Source organism: Pholis gunnellus (genome assembly GCF_910591455.1).
Source record: "Pholis gunnellus genome assembly, chromosome: 1".
NCBI classification, from domain to species: domain Eukaryota; kingdom Metazoa; phylum Chordata; class Actinopteri; order Perciformes; family Pholidae; genus Pholis; species Pholis gunnellus.
This window is the reverse complement of record NC_136528.1, coordinates 6384138-6410760: the sequence shown is the minus strand read 5'-3', so window position 1 is coordinate 6410760 and position 26623 is coordinate 6384138. Positions and strand designations below refer to the sequence as shown.

At 44.1% G+C, this 26623-nt stretch overlaps 2 protein-coding genes across 14 annotated transcripts in view; one reads left to right on the top strand and one right to left on the bottom strand.

Annotated features, from left to right (window-relative positions):
* ppip5k1a (diphosphoinositol pentakisphosphate kinase 1a) overlaps positions 1-6995 on the top strand; it is a 31139-nt gene extending 24144 nt beyond the window's left edge. For 6 of the 13 annotated variants that reach the window (XM_079157346.1, XM_079157345.1, XM_079157337.1 and 3 more), the window contains 5 exons: positions 872-931; positions 1499-1660; positions 4395-4532; positions 4627-4740; positions 5055-6995. In XM_079157346.1, the coding sequence (XP_079013472.1) occupies positions 872-931; positions 1499-1660; positions 4395-4532; positions 4627-4740; positions 5055-5665 (1085 nt within the window). In that variant the 3' untranslated portion in view covers positions 5666-6995. Of the gene's footprint in view, positions 1-871; positions 932-1498; positions 1661-3690; positions 3727-4394; positions 4533-4626; positions 4741-5054 lie in introns of those variants that run through there. The other 7 variants (XM_079157348.1, XM_079157344.1, XM_079157349.1 and 4 more) reach the window with 3 other exon arrangements.
* Positions 6996-12097: 5102 nt separating this feature from the next.
* Positions 12098-19918, bottom strand: map1aa (microtubule-associated protein 1Aa; the record flags this gene model as incomplete). The annotated part of the gene is made up of 3 exons (XM_079178813.1): positions 13195-19918; positions 12577-12803; positions 12098-12253 (listed from the first exon to the last, which is right to left on the bottom strand). Exons 1-3 carry the CDS (start codon positions 19901-19903, stop codon positions 12098-12100), a joined length of 7092 nt encoding a protein of 2363 aa, XP_079034939.1. The 5' UTR covers positions 19904-19918.
* Between the last annotated feature and the right edge of the window lie 6705 nt (positions 19919-26623).

Here is a 26623-nt window from a genome sequence, read left to right as displayed (position 1 = left end):
AGACCTTTTCAAAGAAACAAAATATTAAATTATTACTAAAACGACTACTGTTGCGTTCACTGGTCACAACGTCAGCTGTCACTACATAACGTAAATGACGTTACTTGATGGATGGTTTGTGTCTCGTTGGTATTAATCATTTAAAAAGATGATGATGATGATGAGCGGTGTGGTATACATGGTGTTGGATGAAGAGCTTTCTTTACCTGAAACACAGCTGGTTCTGTGTTAACATGTGACGCCTGCAGAGCTTCACTCATGGCTTTCAGTGTGTTTGGGGGTCTTTATGCTACAAACAGTAAAATACATGTAATATAATAATAATAATGAGCTTTATGTGCAGAAAGACGGCGTTCAACCCGAATGAAAGCTGCGCAGCTTCTAGATTTGTATTCAGAATTGTCACGTCCACGTGATGAATGGAACTGTCCGCTACCTAAATGATGAAGAAGTGTTACCGCAATGTCTCCACTTTGATATTTCTATTGATTTTTGGATAATTTCTTGAGAACATTTGATCGGTGAGACAGACGAGAAGCTTCGACATTAAGATATCAACGTTGTGAACGAGATACTTTTCTTTCCGCTTCATCTGGATAAAAACAACCTGCTGGTTGTAAATAGGTTTGGTCGGTCTGGATTTTGTAAATCTCTTATCTCTGCGTTTGGATTGAATAGCCGTGTTTTCTGTCGTTTAACGGGTTTGTTTGGCAACAATGTTGATCCACGAATGTTTCTGCGAGGGTCGACTCGTCAACCAGAGCTGTGTGAACGCGACAGTCAGATTTTTTTAAAAACACCACACCGAGTGAAACACCCACACGCTACATATGTTAGTGTGCTGTTCTCTCACATACATTGTTCACCACAGGAACACAAGACGACACTTCCACCACAGCAGCGGCTCCACCGGTCTGGTGCGCTGCTAAAGGTACGGCGCAGTTTGTGTTTGCTCCAAACGTCCAGCTGCAGCTTTGGGTAAAAGAAAAAAAAAAAAATAAAAGATGGCGTCAAATTGTTTGTTGTTGTGGACGCGAGATTCACCTGCACACGCAAAAAAAGAGCTCCCACAGTGTTTGTCTGGAGACGTGGCTGCGAGACTGTCCTGTGAAGGTCTTGTGTCGCTCTTGCTCCTCTCGTGGATTCTCACTCAAGGGTTTTTAAAGTTTGAATAAATGGAGGTACTGCGGAGGAGCAACACGATGTGGTTTGTTTTCTTGCTGGATGATTTGTTTTGCCGCGCAGAGAAGTGTCTGTTCAATTGGTTTTCTGCTGCTGCTGCTTCTTCTGATGTGCGGCCGCTTGGCGGCCATGATGAGCTGCTGGCTGCCTCCTTCACGCACACGCGCTACACTTATCTCTTTATTTCCCCTCTCATCTTGTAATGTACTTCAGTCCTTCCCTCTCTTCCTCGCTTATCTCCTATCGTTTCATGTCTCTTGTACTGCTCCTCCTCCTCCTCCTCCTCCTCCTCCTCGCTCTCCCTCTTCTTCCTCAGAGCCCCTGGAGGAGCCCCGTGTGGCCCAGTTGTTGAGGCATTTCCCCACCAACCTCAGCCTGGACGGGGCGCTGGCCCACCACCTCCACCAGTGCTCCTACCACCTCCGCCTCTTCCGAAACTGGCTCATCTCCGGCCAAGACCCCCTAGAGTACCTCCACGGTTAGCCCCTGGCCCCCCCGCCCTCCCCCCCCTTCCTCCCCAGCCTCACGCCCTGTTCAACCACTGCTCACGGTTCAGTTGGGCCTGTGCTCGTACTGTGGTTGACTCTCATGCTTTGCCTCTTGATGTTCCTGCATGCTTGCCTGTTTCTGTGGTTATGCAGATTGCAAGCTGGAGTGCTGTGAGCTGTTTTGGGTTTTTTGGGCCATTTTTTTGCGACCACTTTCCCCTCTGCAGTGGTGTCTATCTTTACCCCTACGTTGTTTTTCTTTTTTGAAGGAGTCCTTAACCATACAAAATATCATTAATGCCACATTACTTTTCGGAATTTACATGCAACAAGACAGGAAAAGTAGGGCTCCAACTCACAACTATTTATTTTCTTGAGGAACAATTTCTAAAAGTGTCTCAAAGATATTAAGTGTATTATCACAGTGGACAAAGAACACCAGTGATTATTCTCATATGAGCAGTTGGAACATTTGTGATACTAAAAATAAATGACAAACAAGTAGTTTTCTTATCAAAAGTGAAATTCTCTCAACATAATAATAATAATAACTAGAAAGGCACTTGGAGAGCACAGACCTCCGCCAAGTCCAACCTGCTCCAAATCAACGGGTTTTCTCTTTGGTCCATGCTACACCCTCCTTCTCTAATCCTGCTGACACACTGACTAAAAACAACCTCCATGGCAGAGGTAATAAAAAGATGATTCTGATCCCAAAAATATAGATTTTCTTTGAGAGAAACCTGTCTCCTTACTGAATTTATTTGGTCCTTTTGGCCTTTATGTTGGATAAACTGCATGCATTCAAATATCACTTTTGAAAGAGTCCAACATTCAAATTTTAGACTTTCTTTTCTTGTCCCTCCCACTCTGTGCTCTCCCCAAACTGTTACCAAACTCCACCACACTGGCTCATTGCCAGTGTCCCACCAGTGTCCCACTGTCGTCATTCTGCAGTGAAAACAGCGACGGACGTCGTTCCCATTTGTCGCTCCAGTCGTTGTCGGATCGAGGCCACGGAGATAAAATGAAAGATGACATTTAATTTGTGTTGGCAGGACATGTAATCACAGCAGCGACAGACGAGGGACGCGATGATTAGTTTGATCAAACGTCAGACAACAAACGAGCAATAATAAACTGAGCAGAGTGTTCACCCACTGATGTGTGGACGCACTGCAGTGATCACAACATCTGGCACAGCTGGACATCAGACTGAAATGTGTTCTCTGACGGCATCAAACGCTAGTTATTATATTAAGGTCATTGTAATAAGCTCTAGTTAACAAGGCCCTTAGAAGTGCTTATAAGATGATTATTACTAGTGTTGAGACTGTTATTATACTATTAACTTTATTGTTGGACTATCAGACATTTAAAAGCAAGAAACTAGTTTGTACACAGTTTAAAGAATGTTAATTAAAGCCTTATGAGTTTCTTACTATTTAACAGAATTAGAAACATTTATTACCTATTATGTCATTGTTAAATCCAAAATCGCTTTATAAATACATACTTTATAATGCATTTATTAACATGTTTCATATAAATGCTTAATGTGTTATAATCTAATAATAATCTAACAGTGTTTGTGATGCTATGACACTAAGGACCTTATTACCTATTAACTAACGCTTATTACATGTCATATTCTTCGTCTCGTTTGCTTATTCTTTGATCAGAGTTCTGCTGATCTAAATCAGGACACTGTGCTCATGTGTAGACAACATTAAACACGCAACACTGATGAATACCAGGTTTTGTAGAAACTCAAACTAACACATATTTGTACCAAAGCTCTCAGGCACACAATATACAGTAGAAGTTCAGGAGGAACATTATCAGCACGTTCCTCCACAGACTTGTTTATAAATCAACATATTGCACGTGGCGTCATATCGGAAGTTGGTTACATGCTTTATGAATATTTCCATGTTTAGGTGACGCAGCCTGATCATGACTTCACGCTGTCTCGGTTCAAGATTAAAGATTTTATCTCATTTTTTATTTATACTTCCAGCTCTAAGCAGATAATCTGTCATCACTAGCCTGCGCCTCCATGTTTCCATGAAGGTACAGACACCGGTGTTCTTCATCCACACATTAAAGTCACCTCTCTGGAGTCCTTCCTCACATTAACCAGCATGTGGTTCCTGCTTGTTAGCTGAACACAAACATCCTCTGAGGTTTTTAGAGGATCGAGGCGAGCTGTGGTGGTTCTTTGTTACGCTTTGTGATTGGTGGATTGGTTGTGAACTAACAGCGGATGAACTGCTGTGGATAACACGTGGTGGACCTGAGCTGCAGTCTGGACACGTTTGAGCCGCCATGTGCTGCCGTTAGAGCTTCTGTGTGTCGGGACCACACACACACACACACACACTCACACACAGAGGCGTCATGTCTTAGACCTGCTTGCTTTTTGCAAATGCAGCGAGACGTTTTGAGGATGCGTAGACTTGTTGCCGTTTGATATGGTGTCTTGGCGTCCAGCATGGTGTTTTTTTTTTTTTGTATTTGTTTTTTTTGTTTTGCAACTTGCCTGCGTGGAAATGAACCGTAGCGGCTGGCAGGAGTTTGTTAGCGGTGGTTAGGGAGCAGGACGTCAGAGCACAGCGCTGAGGTGTGGTGTGTTTGGGTGTCATCGGAGCGGTTCTGCCTGCCCCGGTCTAACCGAGGCCTGATGTTTGCCCGCGGGCGTCGTGTCTCTCCTCTGCCCTGCAGGCTTCGAAGGCTGCTCCATGGTGCCCTCCATCTATCCTCTGGAGACGCTGCACAACTCGCTGTCGCTGAAACAGGTCAACGAGTTCCTCACCGGCGTGTGCGACAGCGCGGGGGATCCGCACACAAGGACCACCAGAGGTTAGAAAACCCGGCGCAGAGTCGTTGTTGTTTACAGTGTGACTCATGACGATCATCACTTTGACTCTGTGGGTCCTTCACTGTCTCCCTGCAGCTCTGTCGGCCATGTTTGACACACACAACCAGCCGTCGGTGGACTCGTACCTCCCTCAGAGAGTCCTCTCCTCCTCCATCACTCTCAGATCTCGCTCTGACAGACCTCCTTGGTGTGAGTATTGCAGCATCTCCTTCTTCCTCGCTAAGATTTGACATTTCATGGTACCGTTATAATTTACCTTCTCTTAATACTCATTTTCACTGAACAGAGCCTGAAGGCATCACAATGTAACTTAACAGAACCTCCATTCGTCAGCCGTTGGCGGTGCTGATGTATCGTCCGATAACGATTGTCAGTAAAACTTTATTTACACTGTGATGGTTAACGTTAAACTGTGTAATTAATCCACGGTCCGTGACACCACCACCATTACCAGTCTGTACTCGCTCTCATGCCTTTCATGTGTTCATGCTGTCGTCCTGCAGACAGCAGCGGTCCATCCAGCACGGTGTCCAGCGCCGGGCCGTCCTCTCCCACCACCGCGGACACCTCGCCACGCTTCAGCTTCAGCGATAAGATCTCCCTCACCCCTCAGAGCAGCGAGGAGACTCACTCCTCTCAAAACGTCTCCGCTCAGCCGGCGCCGGGCCTCGACCCGACTTGCTCCGCCGAAGTCCCTCCGACTCCAAATACCTCGCTAGAAGACGACTTCAAGCTCTGCGATGTTACCGGTCAACGGCCCGATGATGCCGAATGCGCGCAGGAAGGGCCTGAGGTGGGGTTCGCAGACGGCGACGCCTCCTCCTCCATTGCGGTCTCAGACGCTGGCCCGAGGCCGCCGTGCTCTGCGTTGGCGGAGCTCTCTCTGGCTCGGATGGAGGGTTACTGCCTCCCCGGCTCGCTGCCCGTGCTGCTGGAACTCAGAGAGAGCAGCAGCGAGGCGGGCTCCAGCTCCCAGACGCCGCAGTCTCCCGAGGGAACCGACGAGTTCTTTGACACTCTGGAGTCGATGGAGCTGTGGATGGACGGTCCGGAGAGCCTCCCGCTCACTGAGACGCCGCTAGAGGCGCCGCCGGCTAATGCAGCAGAGCCGTAGAGGGGCGGAGACTTCACAAACTCAGAGCTGTGTTCAACACCATACATGCTGTTCATTGCCTTTTAAATAAAGGCCCACTGGTTAAGTTCATCTGTCTGTAAAGATGTAGGGAGCCACTTGTTCTGTTACTGTTGCTTTGTTGTCGTTGCACAAGCCCTTTTCTTAAAGATGCGTTAATCCATTTGTTTTTGGCCACTAGGAGGCAGAAACACCCACCAAGCTGTTGAGGTGTTACACATCCAGCAGATGTAATAATGTTGTCATCCTGTTGGGAGTTGTTTCATTGTGGCCACAAAGATGTTGAATAATGGAGCTTAAAACTGTAAAATCAGTCTTGCATCATTCTTACCGTCAGCCTTTTCCTTTAGAAAGCTGCAGCAGTGAAGAGCAACCAAGTCTTTCTTATTTCGTTACAGGAAGCGCTGACTTATAGACTGTAAATATACAGTCTCTGGCTCTTCTGCTCTTCGTCGTACGCCAGCGTTTTCGTTCCCGCGCTGAGCGTCTGTGGCGCTTCGTGGTTTTAGTTCCTGCGTCTGTGATTTCCAAACAAAAGCTGAATCTTTATTACTGCCAGTGCAACACACCTAGTGTTCAATCCCCAGGTCAGACTGAGTGTGCACTGCTTACTGCCTACGTCCTTAAGCCTCATTAAAGATTCATTATAATCGGTAAGAGTTGATGGAGAAAAGAAAATATTTATTTTGAAATTGCATCTTTAAAAACAAAACTTAATTCTGGTATTTTTGATACTAACATCAGATATTTAATTGTACCATATTATTGTAGATTTTGTGTAGATTCACCTTGTGATGTGGGAAAAGCTAATTTCTCATTTTTATCACTGAACAAACCGGAGGAGCATTTCACGTTAAATGTGCTTTTATTGTGGCGAGCAGTTATGTAGCAGGTGTGTGTGGATGTTTTGAGGAGCAGTTCAGGTAAATGTGCAATCCTGTGTTTAATCCGTGGGGTTTCATGTTACTACGTACTGAAGAGGACAAACACAACCGTCTCTGTTCTGATAATCACACCGTTTGTTTTTTGTGCTTAAAGGGTCAATTCACTCAAGTTATTAGAAACATTATGAAAAGCCTCAAACGTTTGCTCCGCAGCGTTTGGGTTTTCATCTGACTTCTGATGTTTAGTGATCCAGTAGAAGTCTCACTTCGTGTCTGTTTCACCTCGTTAGCTAACGACTACACACGCATGTCTGTTCTTCTGTGTGAAGTTTAATACTTTGGTTTTTAGAAAGTTCATAATATGAAACATCCACAATATTCTGTAATACTCCTAACAATGTTACAAAATACAACTTTTGGAATGTAAATTTGATTTGTGGGTCTTTTCTTGTTCGGTTTAGGATCTTTTGTTTCTGTCGTCTCAAACAAACCAATTATATAAAATAATCAAGGATCAGAACAAACTTTATAGAAAAGAAGCTAAAGATTTAAATATTTCATTTAACAATTGAAAGCTTTTAAATATCTGCAGACTAAAGTGTAGAATTTAACTTTTTCCACAATGCTGTTACACGACTGTTCCACTTCTTTTTTGCATTTAATATTTCTCTGTAAAGAAAGTATTTAAAATAATAAACATGTTATTAATTAAAAGGTGCAAGATTGCCTCAAATGTGGCAGATTGATAATTAACAGTTGAAGAGTATAACGGATGGATTTGATTTTCCTTTTTAAGAAATATTACGGCCATTGTAGGGAAATAAATAGAAGCCAGGGGAGGATGGATGACGTAATCATTCGGATTCATCGATAAGGAAATGCTCGTGATTCAGCCCAGATTCACATATCATTTAGTAAGTTGTAAGTGAAGCAGCCTGTGGAACAAGTACATCAAAGTTTATCCTTCAGTACTTAAGTAAATGTACTTTCTTTCAACCACTCAAAGTAAAGTCTTTAAAGGAAGTACTTGTATGGAACACTTTGAAATGATACTCGGCCCTTTTCACCTCTTGTTCCCGCTGTGCTCCACCCGGATCATGTGACCCAGGAGGTGATGTCATTGCAGCTTCTCACAGGGGGGGGGGGGGGGGGCTCGACGCTCAGACTGTTGAAAAGAGTCAGAAAACAAAGCCCTCACTGTTCCCACGTTCCACTGGATTACATCACCCTCACACTCTGTGAAGGAAGGAACACTGGTGTCTTGTTTATTTTCTGTTTCTCTGTGGGACATTCATAGTCCCAGGAGGATACATCCTAATCACGTTGGTGATGCTTCTTCCTCTATCACCACTATTAGATTGACATTTTATAGCTTTTTAGTAAAAACCTCTAGTACAACTGCGGATTGGATTGCCATAAAAGTTGGTATATTCATGGTTCCCAGAGGATGAATCCCAACAAGTTTAGCGATCTGCCAATTTTTCCTCTTAACACTGCAAACAGGTCAAAGTTTTCACTCATCCAGTGAAATATCTTATCTACATGTAGGGCTGGAAATACATTCTGCAAAAACAATCATTGTCCCTAGAAGATAAATCCCAATGATTTTAGGGCTCCTCTGACTTTTCCTCTTGCGCAAACATGAGGATCACATTTGCAGTTTTGAGTGAAATATCACGATAACTATTGGATAGATGGCCATGACATTTAGTTCAGGCATTCATGTGCCTCTGAGGATGAATTGCAATAACATGTCCTCTAGTGCCATCATCAGGTCAAGATTTTATTTTGTCCAATACTCTCTGATGTTCCCTTCAGCCTCAGCTGTATGAGCACATGTTAGCATGATAATCTTGGACATGCTAAGTCACTGATATGACCATTTAATGGTATGGAGCCGGCGTAAATGTTAATTTACTGCTTTAACTACATTTTACAGTAGCTTGCCGGTAGATCGACATTCATATTAGCATAGTGATTCAAGTAGTTAAATTACTTTTTGTCATTCTTTTGTTTAATTAATGAAACTACAAACAATTTTGGGCCATGAAAGGAATGCATTAAACCTGCATTCTCTCTAATGTCCATCAGGGGGCGGCGACTCTGGTTTTATAGAAGTCTGAGAAAATGACTCTACTTCTCTCTTGATTTTTTAACATTTTAACTTCCTAAATATTTTTTAGATGGGATTTTTATTTTTGTGGTGTTATGTATGACCTTTGAAGATTTTAACGTTTAGTTCTCAGATATAAAACAGGTCAGTAAAAACCCCTCTGGTGAATTTAGAAGCTTCTACGTGTCTTAAAAAAGATCTTAAATGAGACGACTAGACGTCCTCACTAGAACACTAGTCCTCCTTCAGTTTAGTGGTGGAGACGTGAAGTCATGTGACCGTGGTGGAGTTCCTTTATGGCCTTCCTTTATAACGTTAGCTTTTTATGCTACACCTCAAACACGAGTTCATGTGTAAAGATTATCTTGATAAACTAAACAATGTATGATTAAACGTGTGAATCATGAACTTTTGTTTGACACAGATTATTTTCTTCAATAATCTAGAATCCAATGGAAAACTACTATTAGCTTTTTGTGGAGGGAACCAGTGCGATGCTATGCTAATGCTAATGTTAGCATTTAGAACCTCACAGAGCTGTCAGCGTGGCTGTAGACCCTTAAACTCTCACTGTTTGGGTACAAAGGGTCACAAGCTAAAAACACTTTGTATTAAAAGACTTTCATCAGTTCACAGAAGGAGAACATTCTACGTTATGTAATGGTGCAAAAAGAAAAGAAGAAGGAGACATTTTTTCTTCAGTAAATGATGTTTTTATTGGTCTTCACCACACTTGTTCCCTTTTTAACAATAAATCTGTTTTTTATTTTACCTTTTGTAAGCATTTAAAGAGCGATAAAGAGAATATTGCACTTAAAAACAAGATGAAAGTAGAACCATGAAGCAGAAAGGAGGAAAAAAAACAAAACGATCACGAGGCTTTCTTTACAGCACAGCACAGCCAGGTTACATGTGCCTCCTCATTACCGCACAGCTTAGCTTCTTAAATATACATCTTTTAAAATAGCAGTTCTATGTTAAGTCATGTTTTTCTTCATCTATTACAATACAGGAGAACTCAAAAAGGTACACATGCACGTACAAGCAGGGCTCACTGAAAACCAACAGTCCTTATGATGATTTGTTTCACGGGCTGAACGCCACAGATATTTAGTTTTTTCCTCTTTTTTTATTTTGTTTTGCACAATACGAAAATGCAGCGGTTATGTGTGTGTGTGTGTGTGTGTGTGTGTGTGTGTGTGTGTGAGAGTGAGTGTTAAGCTTTGTCTGGAAAAGAGTGTGAATAATAGGAAACCCTCTCTAGATAGAAATGTTTTGACGTGAGTGTCTGGCAGTCTGGGTTTTGAGTGGTCTGCTCATATGTGAGTTGTTATGGGCCTTTACAGTGGTGCAGTATTAAATAGGAATGCAGCTCACAGAGTGGCTTAACAGGAACAACGGAGCTCAACGTCAGCGTCGTCTCTTCACTGTCTGTAAGGATTTTGTCAAACGGTCATCCGAAGAGCGAAACTGTTTGGGTTTTAAGTTTTCCCTCCCTGCACAGAGTCGAGATGTACCAAGGCCACCAGGAGATCAAAGTCCTCCACGGAGAACGTAAAGGTAAATCTGCATCTTCACATTCAACTCAACTGGAGCCGCTGAGGTCGTTGTGGCTCACTGCAGCCCTCCTGCTTTATTTTTAAATCTTTTTTTTATGTACATGCAATCTGTTGTGCATGCATCGCAGTAGAGTAAAATATCATACAGAAGAATATCTGGAGTTTTTTTTTATTTTTTTACTGCGGATCATAAAATAGCAACCCTGGTGAGGTGTGTTGGTCCAGTTTGTTGGTTTGTTTTGTTCCTGGTTAAAATCTCTTAAAAGTACTTATCAAAATATATATTAATATCAAATTAAAAGCATGTCTACGCATAATAAAAGTGTTACTTGAAAACGTCCACTGGTTAACCACGAAAATGAATGAAATGGCTAAAAACATGAGGTGGCTTCAAAATGTGTTTGCAAATGATATTTAAAAGTAACCAGAAGAAAACAGCACAGCTGTAATAGTTGTTATGTTGCTAAATTTAAGTTTCTGCACAATGGTTACTGTTTGTGCTTCTCCGAGTGGCAGCTCCAGGAACTCTAAAACTCTACGTCTGAAATAGTTTAAAAGTGCCATTTTTATGCTCTATATGTACAACTATTTTTTATTTTCTTGTGCACTGACGTTCTCACCGACAAGACTCGCACAACAACAGAGGAGACCAGCTCGCCGAGAACCTTCCAAACCGCCTCAAAACATCTCCCTTCTGGCACAGCAGGACAGAAAGGCACATGTGGGTGACAGTCTAACCTCTCAACCGCAAACACAAATCTCCCCTCGCAGCCACATGCTCCTATTGTCGTAGTGGAATACATTCTTCGTCCTTCAACGCAGCGTTTTGTACAAAGATTTTTTATCAACGCAGCAACTATGAGGTTTGTCCATTTGTTGAGTGCTGTTCTGTATGTAAAGATATATAAACGGGGTAGAATCCAAAGATCGGGAATGATGACGTTGTTACTTGAATCACCGCCTTCAGTTCTCCTCAAGATCCTCTGCAACGATACGTTAACAGGAAATACACTGAAAAAATACATTGAAGACGACTAACAATTACAGAGAGAAACGTATTCGTCGAATCCACTGTAAGAAATAACAGCCACCGAGAAATTCCTACTGCAACGATTGATTTTCGATTTTAAATAACCGTAGAAATATCATAACTCACTACAAGACAGATTTCTGAATATGGTCTTCCCTATGCTACGGCAAATATACTGTAAACGACATATTTTCTATTGTACTATTTCAGTGGGAGGCACACAGTTCAACACTGGGACTGTCATTGTTTTGGAAGAAAGACAGAAAATAGAGGAGAGTTAAGTAAAGCTGGTCACATTTAGCCTGTAATGATGTTTTCTCTATCAGCAAATGTATTCAAATTAGTTTTTAGGGTTCAGTGGAAGAAAATAACTTTGTTGCCGGCTTTAAAGTGCGCAAACTTGTGCTCTGATTTCGGCCAATTTGAAGACCAGCAACTAAACATTAATTTCCTGTTTTTTTCCTATCCGTATTTTTCTTATTATAACACAACGGACATTTTGTCTTGGCCAATAAACAAAGACTCATTGTCTCAAGTTTGGGAACAAACAAAAAAACAAAACAGAGAAATAATAATGTAGTGGAGGACATATAGTTGTCAGAAAACTTCGGTTGTAATATAAGTGGTGGTAGCCACGACGAGCTTATCAATGAATACAAATCTAGAAAAACATAGACAGTTATCCAGGTCTGTTTCTGCTTTCGCTCAGAGCCCAAAGCAGAGGCAGATTAGCATATCAGGCTATAGAGAAGAGCAACTAAAAACCAGATCTACGCTGAGGGGGGGAGCGAGAGGAAACCGGGGGGGGGGGGGGGGGGGGGGGGGGTCTTAAAACTCGATCTTGCAGGCGGGGAAAGACTCGTCCTGCATGACGACGGTGCTGCTGGAGGCCAGGACCATGATGTTGAGCTCCTGCTGCCTCTCGTGGGTCTGCTGGTACCAGTCGCGGGTCACCTCCGTGTCGTGGGTCGGGATCAGCGTCACCTGAGCGTGCAAGACAACAGATCAGGAAATGTCCCGGGTGAGGGGCAGAAAGGGGTGAGACATGGGCTGGGTTTGACAATCGCAGTGTCTCCCCTCTCTAACTCGCGTGCAGTGTATTGGTTGTGAGAGAATGGCTCGATGTGATATATCTCTGGTATGTTTGAATTGCGTCATCAAACTTTCTTGTATGAATATTGTGGGGCCCCACCAAAATGTTCATACCAAAATCGCCACTGGGCAGGTGGTCATTTTAAACCCTGAAACACACGTAAATAAGTGGATCATTCTAGAATACACGTCAATCTCAGCGTCAAAGCTGTTACCTGTAGGTTCGATCCCCACTGAGCTTTGCCGTCCAGCAGTGCATCGAGGACTCCTCGGCCGGGTTCACCGCTCGCCGCGTCGTTCCCGCTGACCACGTAGTACGCGGAGCGAACGCGTTTGAAAAACTCTTGGTCCACGTTCTTGGCACTGCAGTGGTTGGGAATGTAGGCCAAGTCCACATAAATAGGAAGGCCAGGAGCACCTGCAGACCCGGACTTCTGAGAACCTGAGTGGGAGAACAAAACCAAGCTGTCACCATGCATGCATGTCTTTCATTGTTGTTTGTTGTTGTCAGACTGATTTATATATTTTACATACTCTGCATGCTTTTATGTTTTGTGCTTCTGACATGTCTGTTTTTAGTGTCTGTTATCTCTGTAATTATCTCTCATTTACTTGCTTTGCATGTGTCGTTGTATGAGCCTCTGTGTCGCATGTCTTGATAGTACTTGACAATGTTGTATAAAAGTGTCCAGAATGATGTTTCTACTCATATTATGAAAAATAGCCTCTTGGCTAACTCTGGCGCATTTACAGGAATAAACCAATAAAATATAAAATAAAAAAACGATGTACAAATTATTTTTGTTTTGTAGAATTTAATAACATTTTCTCACCTGAACTGCTCTTGACACCATTCATCAGTGTCTTGCCGGGGTTGTAGCTCGACCTGGAGAGGTCATCGTCTTTGGAGCCCTGTCCGTCCGACAGACGAGACATACGAGAGCTCTTGTCTGCCTCCTTCTTCTTCAGCGAAGCGCTGCGAGGAGACGGCGTCTGTTTTACAGGCATGGGAGACCTCTTGCGCCTGGCCGGGGACGCTGATTTGGTTTTCCCGGAAGTCTTCTTTAAGCCCTTGGCTTTTGGCTCCTTCTTAACTAAGCCGTTATCCATGGAGTCGGGATCCACCATGCAAACATCCGGGCGTGGGGGGTGAGGGTAGGGGTCCATGAGGGGAGCAGGAGGAGGGTCGTTGGTCCTCCCAGAGGAATGGTGGCTGCCTCCTCCTGTGGCGGATAGTTTATCAACGGGCATGTAGTCTGCATCCTCATCTGAGTCCATGTTGCCCTCGCCGGTGACCGAGGGGAACTCCTCGGTGCCTGGAGGGACATCGGAGTCTGACTGAGAGGCTGAAGACTCGCTGACTGAGGTGGGCGGTGTGTCTTCTGTGGCCAGACCCAGCACTGGCAACGTACCGCCGGCTTGGTGCAGAGAGCCGCTGTGATGATGGGGCTGCTTGTGAGCCCTTCTCTTGACTGACAGATCGTGCCCATCAGCCTCTTGCGATTGATCACTCCTGAGTTCACGCTCCTCATCGTCGTCGTCACTGGATAACTGTCGCATGCACGGGTTGATGAAGGATGGTGAGAGGTCCTGTTTGGGCTGCCTGTACTCGGAGGAGGAATACCCAGGAGAGCTGCGACTGCCGTATGAGGAGGTGGCTCCCATGGGCACATCACCAGCAAGATCCTGATCACTGTCGTCGTCGTCGTCATCATCGTCCTGCCCTCCTCGGCTGCACTCCTCGGTGTAGAACGGAGAGCGAAATGGCTGATCGGTTGTAGAGAGAGACAGCGGGCGGGCCGGGTGCTCTGGCTCCATCTCGCACTCCTCTTCGAACTCATCATCGTGACGGTAATGGGGAGGGGAGTCTCCGGGCACCATCCCCATCTGGGACTTTGACATCTCCCACTCAAAAGAGCTCCTGTGAGCAGGTGCTCCCTCTCTGGGCTCCACCTTGGCTTGGCCTGAAGATGCACCACTGGCTGCTGCACCAGCAGGCATCGAGGCGGCGCTTGCGTCGACCTCCGTGGGGCCGTTGACTGTGTCCGGCTTGTTGGCCTGGAGAGGCGAGGACATATAGGAGCCGAGAACATCGGGGAGAGCACCAGCTGTCTTTTCACTGTCAGCTGGAGCGACAGGCTTGTCAGAAAATGAGAGGCTACCAGCCAAGCCGCCGGAGGGCGACCTCCGAGTCATCTCACGCATGTAAGCCTCCTCATCCTCTTCCTCGCTGCTGTCCGTCTCCTCAAAGTAATGTTTGCCTTCTATGTCAGGGCGCGGTGAGGAAGTAACACCGAACAGGGCGGCACTGGACGCCTCTTTGTCTTTGGAGATCTCTGAATGTTGAGCAAACGGTCCTGCTGATGCCCCAAACCCAACAGCCGTGTCAAGCTTGGACCCTTTAGACCATTCAGGCTTATAGAAGCAGTCCGATTGAGGGCCTTTGTCCGTAACTCCATCTGATGTGGTCTTTTGCTCCTTCTTGTCCTCAGCAAAGGCAGCGGACGATAGTGAGGGGAAGGACTTGACCTCCTCGAATGGGCTGAGGGGTGAGAAACGAGATAAACTGGAGGTGGACTCGGCCGCAGTTGTAGCCTTAATGTGTTTCTCTGACACTTCTAGATAGTCGTCTTTGGCGCCAGCGGACCCAGAGAAGGAAGAGTCCATGACCTGTTCATCTTTAAAGGAGGAGTACTCAAAGAGAGGCTCGGCGGGCGTCTCCAGCTCCTCTCCGAACTGACGGCTGGTGGAGAGGGAGCCCGAGGTGGACGATGAGTAGCTATAGGCTGAAGAGGAAGAGTACCCAGGGGCAGCGGTGGTCGTGTACTGAAAGCTTGTGTCCAGTGATGTCTTACTCTGAAGGTCCGGTGTTTTCTGTTTCTCAATATCAGCATCAGCTTTCTGATTCTCGTAATAACTGTCCTCTGTTGATTTCAAAGTGAAATCCTCTTTACCTTTGTCTGTGGTCTGACTTGAATAGAATGAGTCTTTCTCACCACTCCCATATGAGCACTCAAACCCTGAGGAGAAGCCAGAGAAACCTGTAGCTCCTAAATCTGTTGGCTTTTCGCTGAAGGATGAAGAGTCAATCTTCGCTTCGTGTTCAGTCTTTGTGAGCGAGCTAGAGCTGCTCGGCTTCCCCTGGCTGTTGTAGCCGTATCCAGCCATAGAAACCATAAATTCAGGCCTTTTTGAGCCAAACATTTCACTGATCGGACTTTTTACTTCCTTCTCCGACTTCTCTTTGGCGCCTTTCTCCATATCGGAATCAACCGCATCCTCGTCGTCCTCCTCCTCATCCTCATCTTCGTCTTCGTCGTCCTCATAGTCTTCATCGACAACGTCGTCATCATAGTCCTCCTCATCCCTTGCTGTCAGTTTTCGCATGTCCACCTCCAAACACCCTCCTTTCTCGCCATAGCCTGGGGCAGCACCATCAAACGCTGTCATCGAGGAATACTTCTGGGGCTTGGTGCCATCAGTGTGGCTTTTAAAAGAATTGTCTTTTTCTGGTGACAAAGAAGTGGACGAGGACTCGGGTCTATCAGCCACCGAAGGGAATCGGCAACCTGTGTTGTATTTAAATGCCTCCTCTCTTTGGACCTCTTCAAATGGAGGTATAGCAGAAGTGCTCTTTGAGTCGAGCCACGGTGAGGCGGAGGACTCTTTTCCATCAGAGAAGGTAAATCCCTCCTTCTCTGACATCTTGTCGGTGGCTGTTACCGGGGCCCGGGGCTCTGGTTTCTGCGAATCCACTTCACCTTTAGCAGTGTCCTTCTCCACTTTATCTACAGACTCCTGACGATATGAATCTGAGTCCACTGAGCCGTAAATGTCGCTGTAAGAGAACGTTTTGCCATGCACATAGGGCGTGTCCTGTCTTATATACACCGCCTTTTCTTTGCTCTCCTTCTCTGGAAAATTGTAGAGACTGAAATGAACACTTTTCTCGTGCTCCTTTAAAGCGACATCTGTTTCCTCTGCGCTTTCTTTTTCTACGTCTACTTTACTTTGATCTGTTGGCTTATGAGACCCTTCCCTACTTTGGAAATCATCTTTTTCATCTTCATCTGAGTACATCACTTGAGGTTTCGGTATCTCTGTGCTGAAAGACACCTGTGTCTTGTCCGAGCTCTTGACTTCTGTTTCTATCTTTGAAGATTTTGCTTCAGAGGCGAAGTCGTCGTCCAAGAAGCACCCCTCTTTTGCCTCCATAAGCTTGGCCTTAACAGTGGGCTGTAGATTCTTTTTGGTGTAAGAGTCATCTTCCTCCTCATTGTCTTCACTGGATTCTTCGGACTCGTCAGACGCTGTCTTGTCACCGATAAAAGCGGTACTGTCTGAGATGATGGCTGATTTAAAATCTATCGCTGCTTCATCTTTGTCTTCTGTCCTAAAGTGTTTCTCTTCTGTCGGAGAGTAGCCACTGCTTGTCGGCACAGACTGTGTGGGTGAGGCCAGTTTCATGGTGCTGTCATCTGGACTTAGACATCTTTCCTCACTGTCCTGCCTGTGGGACTCTAATTCTAACCCAGGGGAGAAAGACGGAGGGGGTGAAATAGGCTTTATATCAGTCTTAAACCCCTCTGAGCTAAAGAGAGACTGGTTTTCTTTGACAGCCTGTGTGGGAGAGTACTGCATGGTAGAAAAGAGAGGAGGAGGAGGAGAAAAAGTGGCAGAGGGAGATTTCTGCTTCTCCTGAAGCATCATGAAGGCTGCATGTTCGTAGCCCTCTTGGAGTTTACCCAGAGGAATATCGACGTTAGGAGTCTGATCCTCGTCCTCGTCCTCCTCGTCGTCTTCATCTTCGTGGACCGATTTGATCTTTGCGTCACCTTCCATCTCAGGAATGTTGGGCTGGTACTCATCAGAGGTAGGAGACTTGAAGCACTTGTCGTCCTCCAGAGAGGAAGTGGGCGAAATGGTTCCTGCTGAGTTAAGATAGTCCTTCCCCTGGGCGGCCTCAGCGCGCAAGGGGATACTGTTGATGGGGTCCAGCAGGAGAGAGTTCTTCCCAGCCTCCTCCGTCTGAGGCGCCGTCACAGAGGCAATCGACTGGTCCTCGGCTACAGACGTGGCAAAGGATGAGAGTTTGTCGTATTCTGTGATGGAGGTCGCAGAGGAGATGTGCTCCTCCTCTGCAAGAGGAGCGGCAATGATGGCGGGGTAAGGTGCAAGTTCAGGCTCGTGACCTCCCATGAAGGCTTTGGGTTTGATGTCAGACACGGCGGAGCACTTCATCTCTTTTATACCGTGCATGGAGTCAAAGGTACCGGGGACGTCAGGGACAGAGATGTCATAGGAGCCCACATCGTAGCGCAGCTGTGGGATCCTATCTTCTGGTTCCTCATGGATCTCCTCATCAGAGATGGTCTGCTCAGTCTCGGAGTAGCCGGGGATGGTTTCGTCTTGGATGAAGGAGAACTGCTCCGAGAAGGAGGCTGCTACTTGACCCGACAGGGCTGCGGTTGATGGAGGTTTTGGGTCAGCTGGCTTGGTGTCCCACTCCTTTCCATTTTTTTCCCTTTTTGCCTCCTCTGTTTTATATTTCAGGACCTCATCGTCTTCCGTTCCTTCAAGGTCAGCTTTTTCAATGACATCACCCTCCTCCTCTGAGCTGTCGCTCTTCTTCGATCGGTCTCTTATGTCGTCCTTTGCAGGGTATTTGTTATATTTCTCCATTTTCTCCTCTTCGTACTTCTTGTCAAAGACATCACTTGCTTCCTTCTTTTCAGCGGCTGCAACACGTACCGAAGCCCCTTTGTCTTTGTTGTCTTCTATCTGATCAACAGGGGATTTGGGCGAAGCCGATTTTGTATCAGTAGCTGGTGATGTGACTTTCTCATTATTGAAAACTAAAGACGGGACTTTAGTATCTGTATGCAGTGAATGCCCAAATATCACATCATTCTGGATTGGCTCAGTTTTAACTTTGGACTTCTCTTCTTGTTTCAGAGCCTCAAAGTCCTCAGTGAGGTCCTCTGGGGAGGAAACGATGGACCTGTCAGCCAAAGCTGCTGCTGCGATCTCCTCTGGGATGTTCTTTGGGACTGGCTTTTTCTCATGTGCTTCCTCTTTCACTGCTTTGTTTTTGTCTGTCTTGGGCTTAGCCTGAGTCTTAGCCTTATGCAGAGTTTTTCTCACTTCAGGGGTGAGCGGCTTCAGGTCAGGTTTAGTGATTTTTCTCAGCTCCGGTTTACTTGGGTCCTTCTTTTTATTCTCCTTGGCTTTACTTTCCTTTTTCTCTTCTTTTCTTATATTTTCATCTTTCTTTACTTCACGTTTCTCTTTCTTGATTTCTTTTTTCTCTTTGTCTTTCTTTTCATCCATTTTGGACGCTTTTTCGTTCTTGACAGTTTTATCCTTGGGTATTTTCTTTTTCTCCGTCTTGCCTGCCACAGGAGCCACCTCACTGTTTTTCTGTTGCTTGGTGGCTTTTAGACTTTTGAGTTTCTTCTCTTCCTTCTTTTCCACTTTATTCTCTTTCGTGATTTCACTCTTGGACTCTTCCTCATGTCCACTGGCTTCTTTCTTTGTTGTTTTAGGGTGGGGTTTCGGTGAAGACTTGAGACTCTCTTTGCTGTCAGTTCTTGATCTCATTTTTGTCTGTTTGATAATGGGAGGAGGTGCACCAGATGATATGTCTTTTTGAGTAGCCACAGGGTATCGCAGGAAGTCAAGGTGTTTCAGTTTCTCAAGGCCCTCGAAGATTTTATTCTGCGGTGCATTTCCAGGGAAGAGCACCCTAACTATCTTTTCTGTTGGACGGTGAGGAATCCAAACAATAAGAGCGGTAACTGATGTCAAATAGGGGACAGATATTTCTCCTTCTTTTCCATTGGCCATCGTAATCCCTGTCTTGGCTTTGCTGTTCCCAGACCATTTCTGCATTAGAAACTGCATCTCTTTGCTCTCCTTTACAGGGTTTAAGACGTACATGTCTAACTTTCCCACACCAAGTTTGTGGAATAGTGTAATGGGTTCAATAGTGTTGGTGACTACCCTGTGAAGAGGCTCCGGTGTGATACCGAGCTTGTTGAGGTACTGCAAGGTAAGAGATGCTTCCTCAATGCTGCGCTTCACTTTCAGCGTGGACTCAGGCATTCTAAGCTTCTCTGGGACGTTAAAAAACACAATCCCAAGCTCAGGAGAGATCTGGTTCTTCATCCATTCTCCGTTGCTGCTGGATCCACTTCCTTGGTTACGCTCCTCTTCTTGCTCTGCAATCTTCCTCTGGAACAACCCATTGATGCCTGGGAGGTTGTCTGCACCAATATGGGTGAGCAGAACGGAGTCGATCCTGTCCAGGTGGCGAACCAGCTTCCAGAAGCAAGACTTCCGATCAGACCCTCCATCCACCAGGATGTTGAATCCGTTGACGGCGAACAGAGCGGAGTCTCCTCGGCCTCCGGGGAAGATGTAGCAGCAGGGTTTGGACAGCTTCAGAAACCCTCCAGAGGTCGGGGGCTCCAGGAGGTCAAAGGACGACGGCACATCAACCGTCTCTGAGACATACTCGGTGAACTCCGTGACTCCGTCCATGTCGGGGAGGTGAGGTTCGGGATTCAGGCGGTATTCCAGAAGGTTTTGAAATGACTGCTGCTCCTGGTTTTGGCCAAGGGAGCTCCAGCCCCCGTCTCCCTGACAGGAAACAGTAAGCCTGGATGGCTGCTCTGAAGAGGCCTTTGACAGGAGTTCAATTACCTGGGAACACAGTAACAGTTAAAAACCGCCTAAATAATTTGTCCATGTAAGTTTTATAAAAAATGGATCCATACACTGTAAAGAAAGCACACTCTGCTTACTTGAGGGTTGGAGATGATGTCGGAGAAGTGCTGCCAGGTGAAGGCTCCAGCTTGCAGTAGGATGTCGCCTCCCTGCTCAGAGCTCTGGCCGCTCAGTATCAGCAACTTATTCCCAGCAAAATCGGTGATTAGAGAGCGAATCTGGGTAGAGTACAGAATAACCAACTGTAACAACTGCGAATATTGATGCTTTGTAATAATAAATCGTGTATGAGTCATCCAAATAAGAACTGTAAGAAATGTAAAATGTGGGCTACTATACTGGAAAGATGAGACAAATCTTTTTGTAGTAAACAAACAAGCAATTTAATTGGTAAATATTATGCTTCCCAAAAGAACAAAGCTCACATCATCTCACATGTATCTGTGTGTAACCGTTCTCACTCCCAAGTCAAGTATTGCAAGTTGATCAGCGGCTCTACGCGTCAAACTCATAGACTGTACATAAAAAGTGGACGTAGTCAATGTGACGTCACCCATTGGTTTGTGGACTGATGTTTTAAAGCCTCGAGTTTGGCGGTTTCGGCGCTTTATGGTCTGTTTGACTCTAAATGGACCATAATTTACTAAATGAACATCATGCTGTATTGAAGAAGACTTGAAACTAGAGATTGAGACCATAAACTCATGTTTACAATGTTTACTGAGGTAATAAATCAAGAGAGAAGTAGAGTTATTTTCTCATAGACTTCTATAAGACCAGAGGAGTCGCCCCCTGGTGGACACTAGAGAGAATGCAGGTTGTCACCTGGTTGCTATGCAGCTTGACGAGTGTAGTTAATTAGGTTACGTAACATAGCATTTCTGGGTCATAATACTACAAAACTACGTAACAAACATTAACCCAAAACAAGTGTATTACTAAATCTAACCAAGTTATTTCGTGTGAAAATGGAAGTTTATTTCAAATACAGCTTTTCTAATGTAATATCTCCAAAAAAAAATTGGAGAACTACGGTCCCTCTAGAACCGATGTTTGGTTTGTCTGTTCGAGGCTACAGACTGACTGTGTAGAAGACCCGCTGCCTATGTAGATACAAATTATCTTTCTAAGCTAACAAAGACAGCGATTCTTAGTTTCAGGTGATTATACACTCATGAAAACATAGTTATAAATATGATATTACATTTCTGCTAATAGACCCCCCAGAATGCTACACACTGGACCTTTAACTTCAGCCAGCAAAAGGCACGTTAATTTTGTAAGTGATAAATCATTGTCTCAATGAGAAGCTGAATTTGCTGCAGAATTAAGAATAAATAAACAGTTCAGTGTGTTTCCAGACAAACAGGGTTTCTTTGGCAGGTTCAAAGATCAGCTGATCAGTTTGTCATACGACTCTAGACAAAAATAATAATGAAAACTACGAGGTTAACTCATTTCAGAATGTTTGCTATTTAAATTTCACCAGCAGTCAAAGGCGAAACTAACAACTGACTATTACTTTTTAACACTGACAGTCAAATCTGAGGCATCATGGTGGGATTATTTATAACACAAAGAAGTGTCTGTGTCTCACACTGAGTGTGTTCCTGTTAATCAACTGAGCGATGATTACTAGCAGGAGAGACATGGACCTCCCATTGGGGCTGAACGGTGAAACAAAATAAGAATGGCCAGAAATAAGAATACCGAACATGTCCTGCAGGAATTTGTCTGTGTTATCCAGGTGTGACTCACCTCTGAGGCAGCGGTCTCCTCTGATGGGTTCACCAACACCACTGTCTCCAGGACATCACTCTGATACTGGAGAATCCGCTGACCTGCAGGAAACACAGATAATAAAAACATTATTACACCAGGGTCCAATAACAGGCCTTCTTCTGACGGGGCTGCTGTCATTACAGGATAAAATCCACAGTTTAATCATCATTTAGCTTTAATAAAGACCTAGAATAAGCTGATACAGAATATATGTATTACTGTCACACCGTGTGAAATCAATAAAATAATTTTGTTAGATCTAGACGAGTCTGTGAGGTTGTACTTTTGAGCTAAATGCTAGCGTCAGGATGCTGATGTGATTACAACGTTAACACTAACATGCTAATGTTTTGCAGGAATAATGTTCAACACGTTCATCGTCAGCATGTTAGCATTCCATTAACACAGCACAACTGAGGCTGAATGTCATTAGTTTTGTAGATATTTGGATTATTAATAAATGTATTAGACAGATTGAACAGCAGTCATAAAAATGGCCGCCGCTCTGAGCATCATACTACTTTGATTTGAATTGGAATGTCCGTTCTACTACTGTATGTTCACCATCAGTGTGTTAGCATTGTAAGATTCGCTAGCACTAACACAGCACAGCTGAGGCTGAATGTCATTAGTGTTGCAGCTTATTTGGATTATACAAATTGAACGATGCACAAAAATGGCCGCCGCTCTGACCATCGTACCACGTTAATAGTAGTACTACGTTAAGTTCTATTTCTAAAGACAGAACTCTGAAGGCGAACTGCTTTAAACCGAGCTGCTGGTTGAACGGTTAAACTAGAAGAGAAACAATCTCTAACACCATGAACGCCCGTCACTCTGCACATGTGGCCGTGCACAAGCATCCTCAGACCCCACCCCGTCTCCTCTCCCTGTTCACATGCAATCTTATTGCTCCACTGGCCTTTAATAAAGCCCCCCCCCCGACGAGTTTAATCCTGGAAATACACTCTTTTCATACACAATCACAACAACAACAAATAAAAAATAATAAGCCTCTTTGGCAGTTGCTATGGGGACGCTTCTGTGGCTGTCGCTGCTGGCTGAGTTACACTGACCCAGTCTTGGCTGAGGGAGACGCATTGCAGCATTTCTGCGAGAGGGAGGGGATGCTGGTACTGCATGAGAGTATGCACGCAGCATCACATAGTACAGGAGGTGAAGGCGAGTGGCAGAGCAGCAGCATTATAGGCAGCTCCATCACAGTGGGATCTATATTTAGCATGCAAGATGTTGCTGTCCAAAAAAAAGAAAGAAATAGTGAAGGAGCTGTCACAGTGTGTTTATGTCTCCTTCTTCTGCTGGAAGAGGAGGCAACAAGAGGGGGGGAAGAAAAATCCAGCACTTGATGGCGTAATATGTATGTGTTGTAGGTCACGGATACGTGAGGCACACTTTGCAATGTAACATCTGGGGCCAACGAGTCAGATTCATGCGGCTTCATAGACGCTGTCTGAAATGAGTTCACAATATGTTCAGCTGCTGATCAAACCAGTAGAGTGGAACTGATATGTTGTGGGTTTTCCTCTTTTCTTTCTGAACCCAGGAGACGGTTTGAATGTAAAACAAACAAACAACACCAATACTGACATCTAGGGGTTTTTTTTATGTTCTTCTCAGTACGTTAATGAAGACTGGAAACTCCTTATTTGCTGGACACTTGCTTTAATGATGCGAATGAAAGTGCTTGGGGTTAAATGTTAAACATTGAGCTCCATGTTTCAGCACTTTATCAGTGAAATTGATCTCTAATCACCAGCTGATTGACTCTCAGTGATTGCAGACCAGTGTCAGCTGCGTTCGGTCCCAGTCAGTAAACAATGCGGCAGAAAACGGTACAAAACTGTTGCTCTATTTCATGAATATTTCCAGCAACAATGCTAGGAGAGATAATTGGGATTATTAAATAGTTGACGAGTCCGTCGACACGCCGGTTTTGAGGGAGGTTCGCCTAAATGAAAACAAATGGACTGCTGCTTCAATGTTGGACCCTTTGTGATTAAGTTCACGAGGATTTATTACTTTGTTGGACTTCCAGGCTGCTTTGAAGGTAGAGAGACATGTTTTAAAGATTACATTTGTGCCATGCGCTGTATGCTAACCTTCAGTTCAGTATTCATGGTATTTATTCATGGTATTCAGTGGTTCCCAAGCCCAGACTCATAGAGTTTGTATATAAATCTGGATGGTTGTAAGTTCACAGGGTACGAAAGAAGAAACAAAAGAACAAATTCTTGTGAAATATTATTAATATTTCAGACCTCAAAATGTTATCAAAATATCAAAATATTTATTTGTTGAAAATATTCCCAACTCATATCAATCAATCAAGTTTTATTTATATAACCCCATTTAAATAAACGAAAGGCAATTCAAAGTGCTTTACAAATTATTGACTAAGACTTCACAGTCTAGTGAAGTTTTAAGCAATAATAAAGCAACTAATAACTGTTAATATGTCAAAATAGAGACAAATGTCCGTCCCTGTTTTTAAATGTCTTGTTTTGTCCAAAACTCAAAGACATTCACATTAATATTATTTTAACAGAAAACAAAAAAGCTGGTAATCTCCACACTTAAGAAGCCTTTTATGATGAAAAAAGAGCAAATCGATCATCAAAATAGTCGCCGATTATTTTTCATTGTATTTTCAAATAACATTTTGATAGAAGAAGTAATGTTTGCTATTGAATTAAAAGCACCGGCCTGGTTTGAAACCTCTGGCAGCTTTACTTGAAGGAGGGCTTTCTGACCTCCAGGTGAGCCTTTCATTAACTTCTTTATCATCATCTCATCGCTTTTAGCGCCTTCAACTGTCGTGACATCAGACTGAACTACGTACGACGAGAGAGGAGAACAGGTACGAACCTCTTTTCTGTCGACTGTTGACCACCAGTCATAAAGAAAATAAAAATAAAATCATTTCATCATGTAAATGTGTTGAACAGAATGACACACTGAATACACTCTTAATGTCCTGACTAAATAAAGTGATAATGTGACTGTCACAAAAGTTCACTGATAAAAACACTATTTACACGTCTATGGTTCCTTGCTGTGTGGTGACCAGGCGTCAACCTCCGAGTCTGAATAGTGATGTGTTAAAGCTGCATTCTCTCTAATGTCCATCAGGGGGCGACTCCTCTGGTTGTATAGAAGTCTATGAGAAAATGACTCTACTTCTCTCTTGATTTATTACCTCAGTAAACATTGTAAACATGAGTTTATGGTCTCAATCTCTAGTTTCAAGTCTTCTTCAATACAGCATGATGTTCATTTAGTAAATGATGGTCCATTTAGAGTCAAACAGACCATAAAGCAGAGGTATGCTTTAGGGCGGGGCTACTGTGATTGACAGGTCTCTACCAGAGACGTATACGGCGTCTCTACATCACTCCTCATTCAAAATATGGTCACTTCTGTTCACTTGTTGCAAAAAAGTCAAGATGACGACGGCTTAATCGTCAAACTCTAGGCTTCAAAACATCAGTCCACAAACCAACGAATGGCGTCACGACGACTACGTTCTTATATTCAGTCTATGGTGGAGACAAAATGCCGCCTTTCCAGCCCACTAATATAAACGCTCTGAAAAGCCTATTAACCGCCCCCCTCCTCTCATTCCTATTTCAAGCTGTCCAGGGGACAATCTGCTGTAAAGCCACTTGTGTGCCCACACATCATTCAGACTGTTATCATGGAAACCAACGTCGTCTGGGCCTCTGTGGCTCTCATCGGGCTGAATGCGACGGACTCGTAATGGAAGACTAACTGAGGGAGGATGGATGCTCGTAAAAATTGTGACCCTCTGTTGGCTCTGAGTGGTGAAGTGACTCCAGTAACACACACATGAGATTATGGTCGGTGCAATGATGGAAGAAATGATTCGGGCTTTCAGTTGTAAAGACACGATCTGACATACTGTACTACAGCCCTGTAGAGTCTCCATCACGATGAAGACCTGCAAGTGCTTTTAATGCCAATTCTGCATCTTTGTTTTCTGTTTTTCTGATTAAGACTTTTGTATCTCATAATTATGATTTACTGTCTCAAACTTACGATAAAAGTAATTTTGAGATATCAATTGTCACACTGTTTTCTGTGACCTTTCGATTGCTAGCTGTTTATTATGTTACTTGATTTCAGCAGATGGACTATGGCTAGTTTTAAAGAAATCTCAAATCTACCTACGTCAATATGCTACAAAACGAAAGTTAGTTTCAGGCAACAAAACCACTTAATTAGGTTTAGGAAAGCCGCCAGGAACGCGTCACTTCACGATAACACAATAACAATCGATGTTGAATACATGTCCATGTATCGTACGATAAGTTGATAGCGTAAAGAAATATTGAAGTCATAAGCCGATAATGTAAAAATGATCTAGGTCATGTCCCTATATCGTACTGTGATAATGTAGGCCTTGTGGCTGCTGATGAATTGTGGATCACTTGGAACCACTATCTGAAATTACAGTACAAACACTCCAATAAAGTTTTGCAATTGAGGGCAATTTGCTCTTTTTTTTTTGCGGAGGGGGAGGGAAGAAATAATTAGTTTATATGAGTATATAATAACCTTATTTTTAATTCTTTTTTTTCTCTTTTTTTCTCCTTGTCACTGCATCCCAAGATGAATGAGTTACATCACCTTGACCTGCCGCGAGGATCACCTTTTATAAATGCGCTTCACTTCCCACAGACTCTCTGAAAACACTAGAAATGTCGCTGTCAC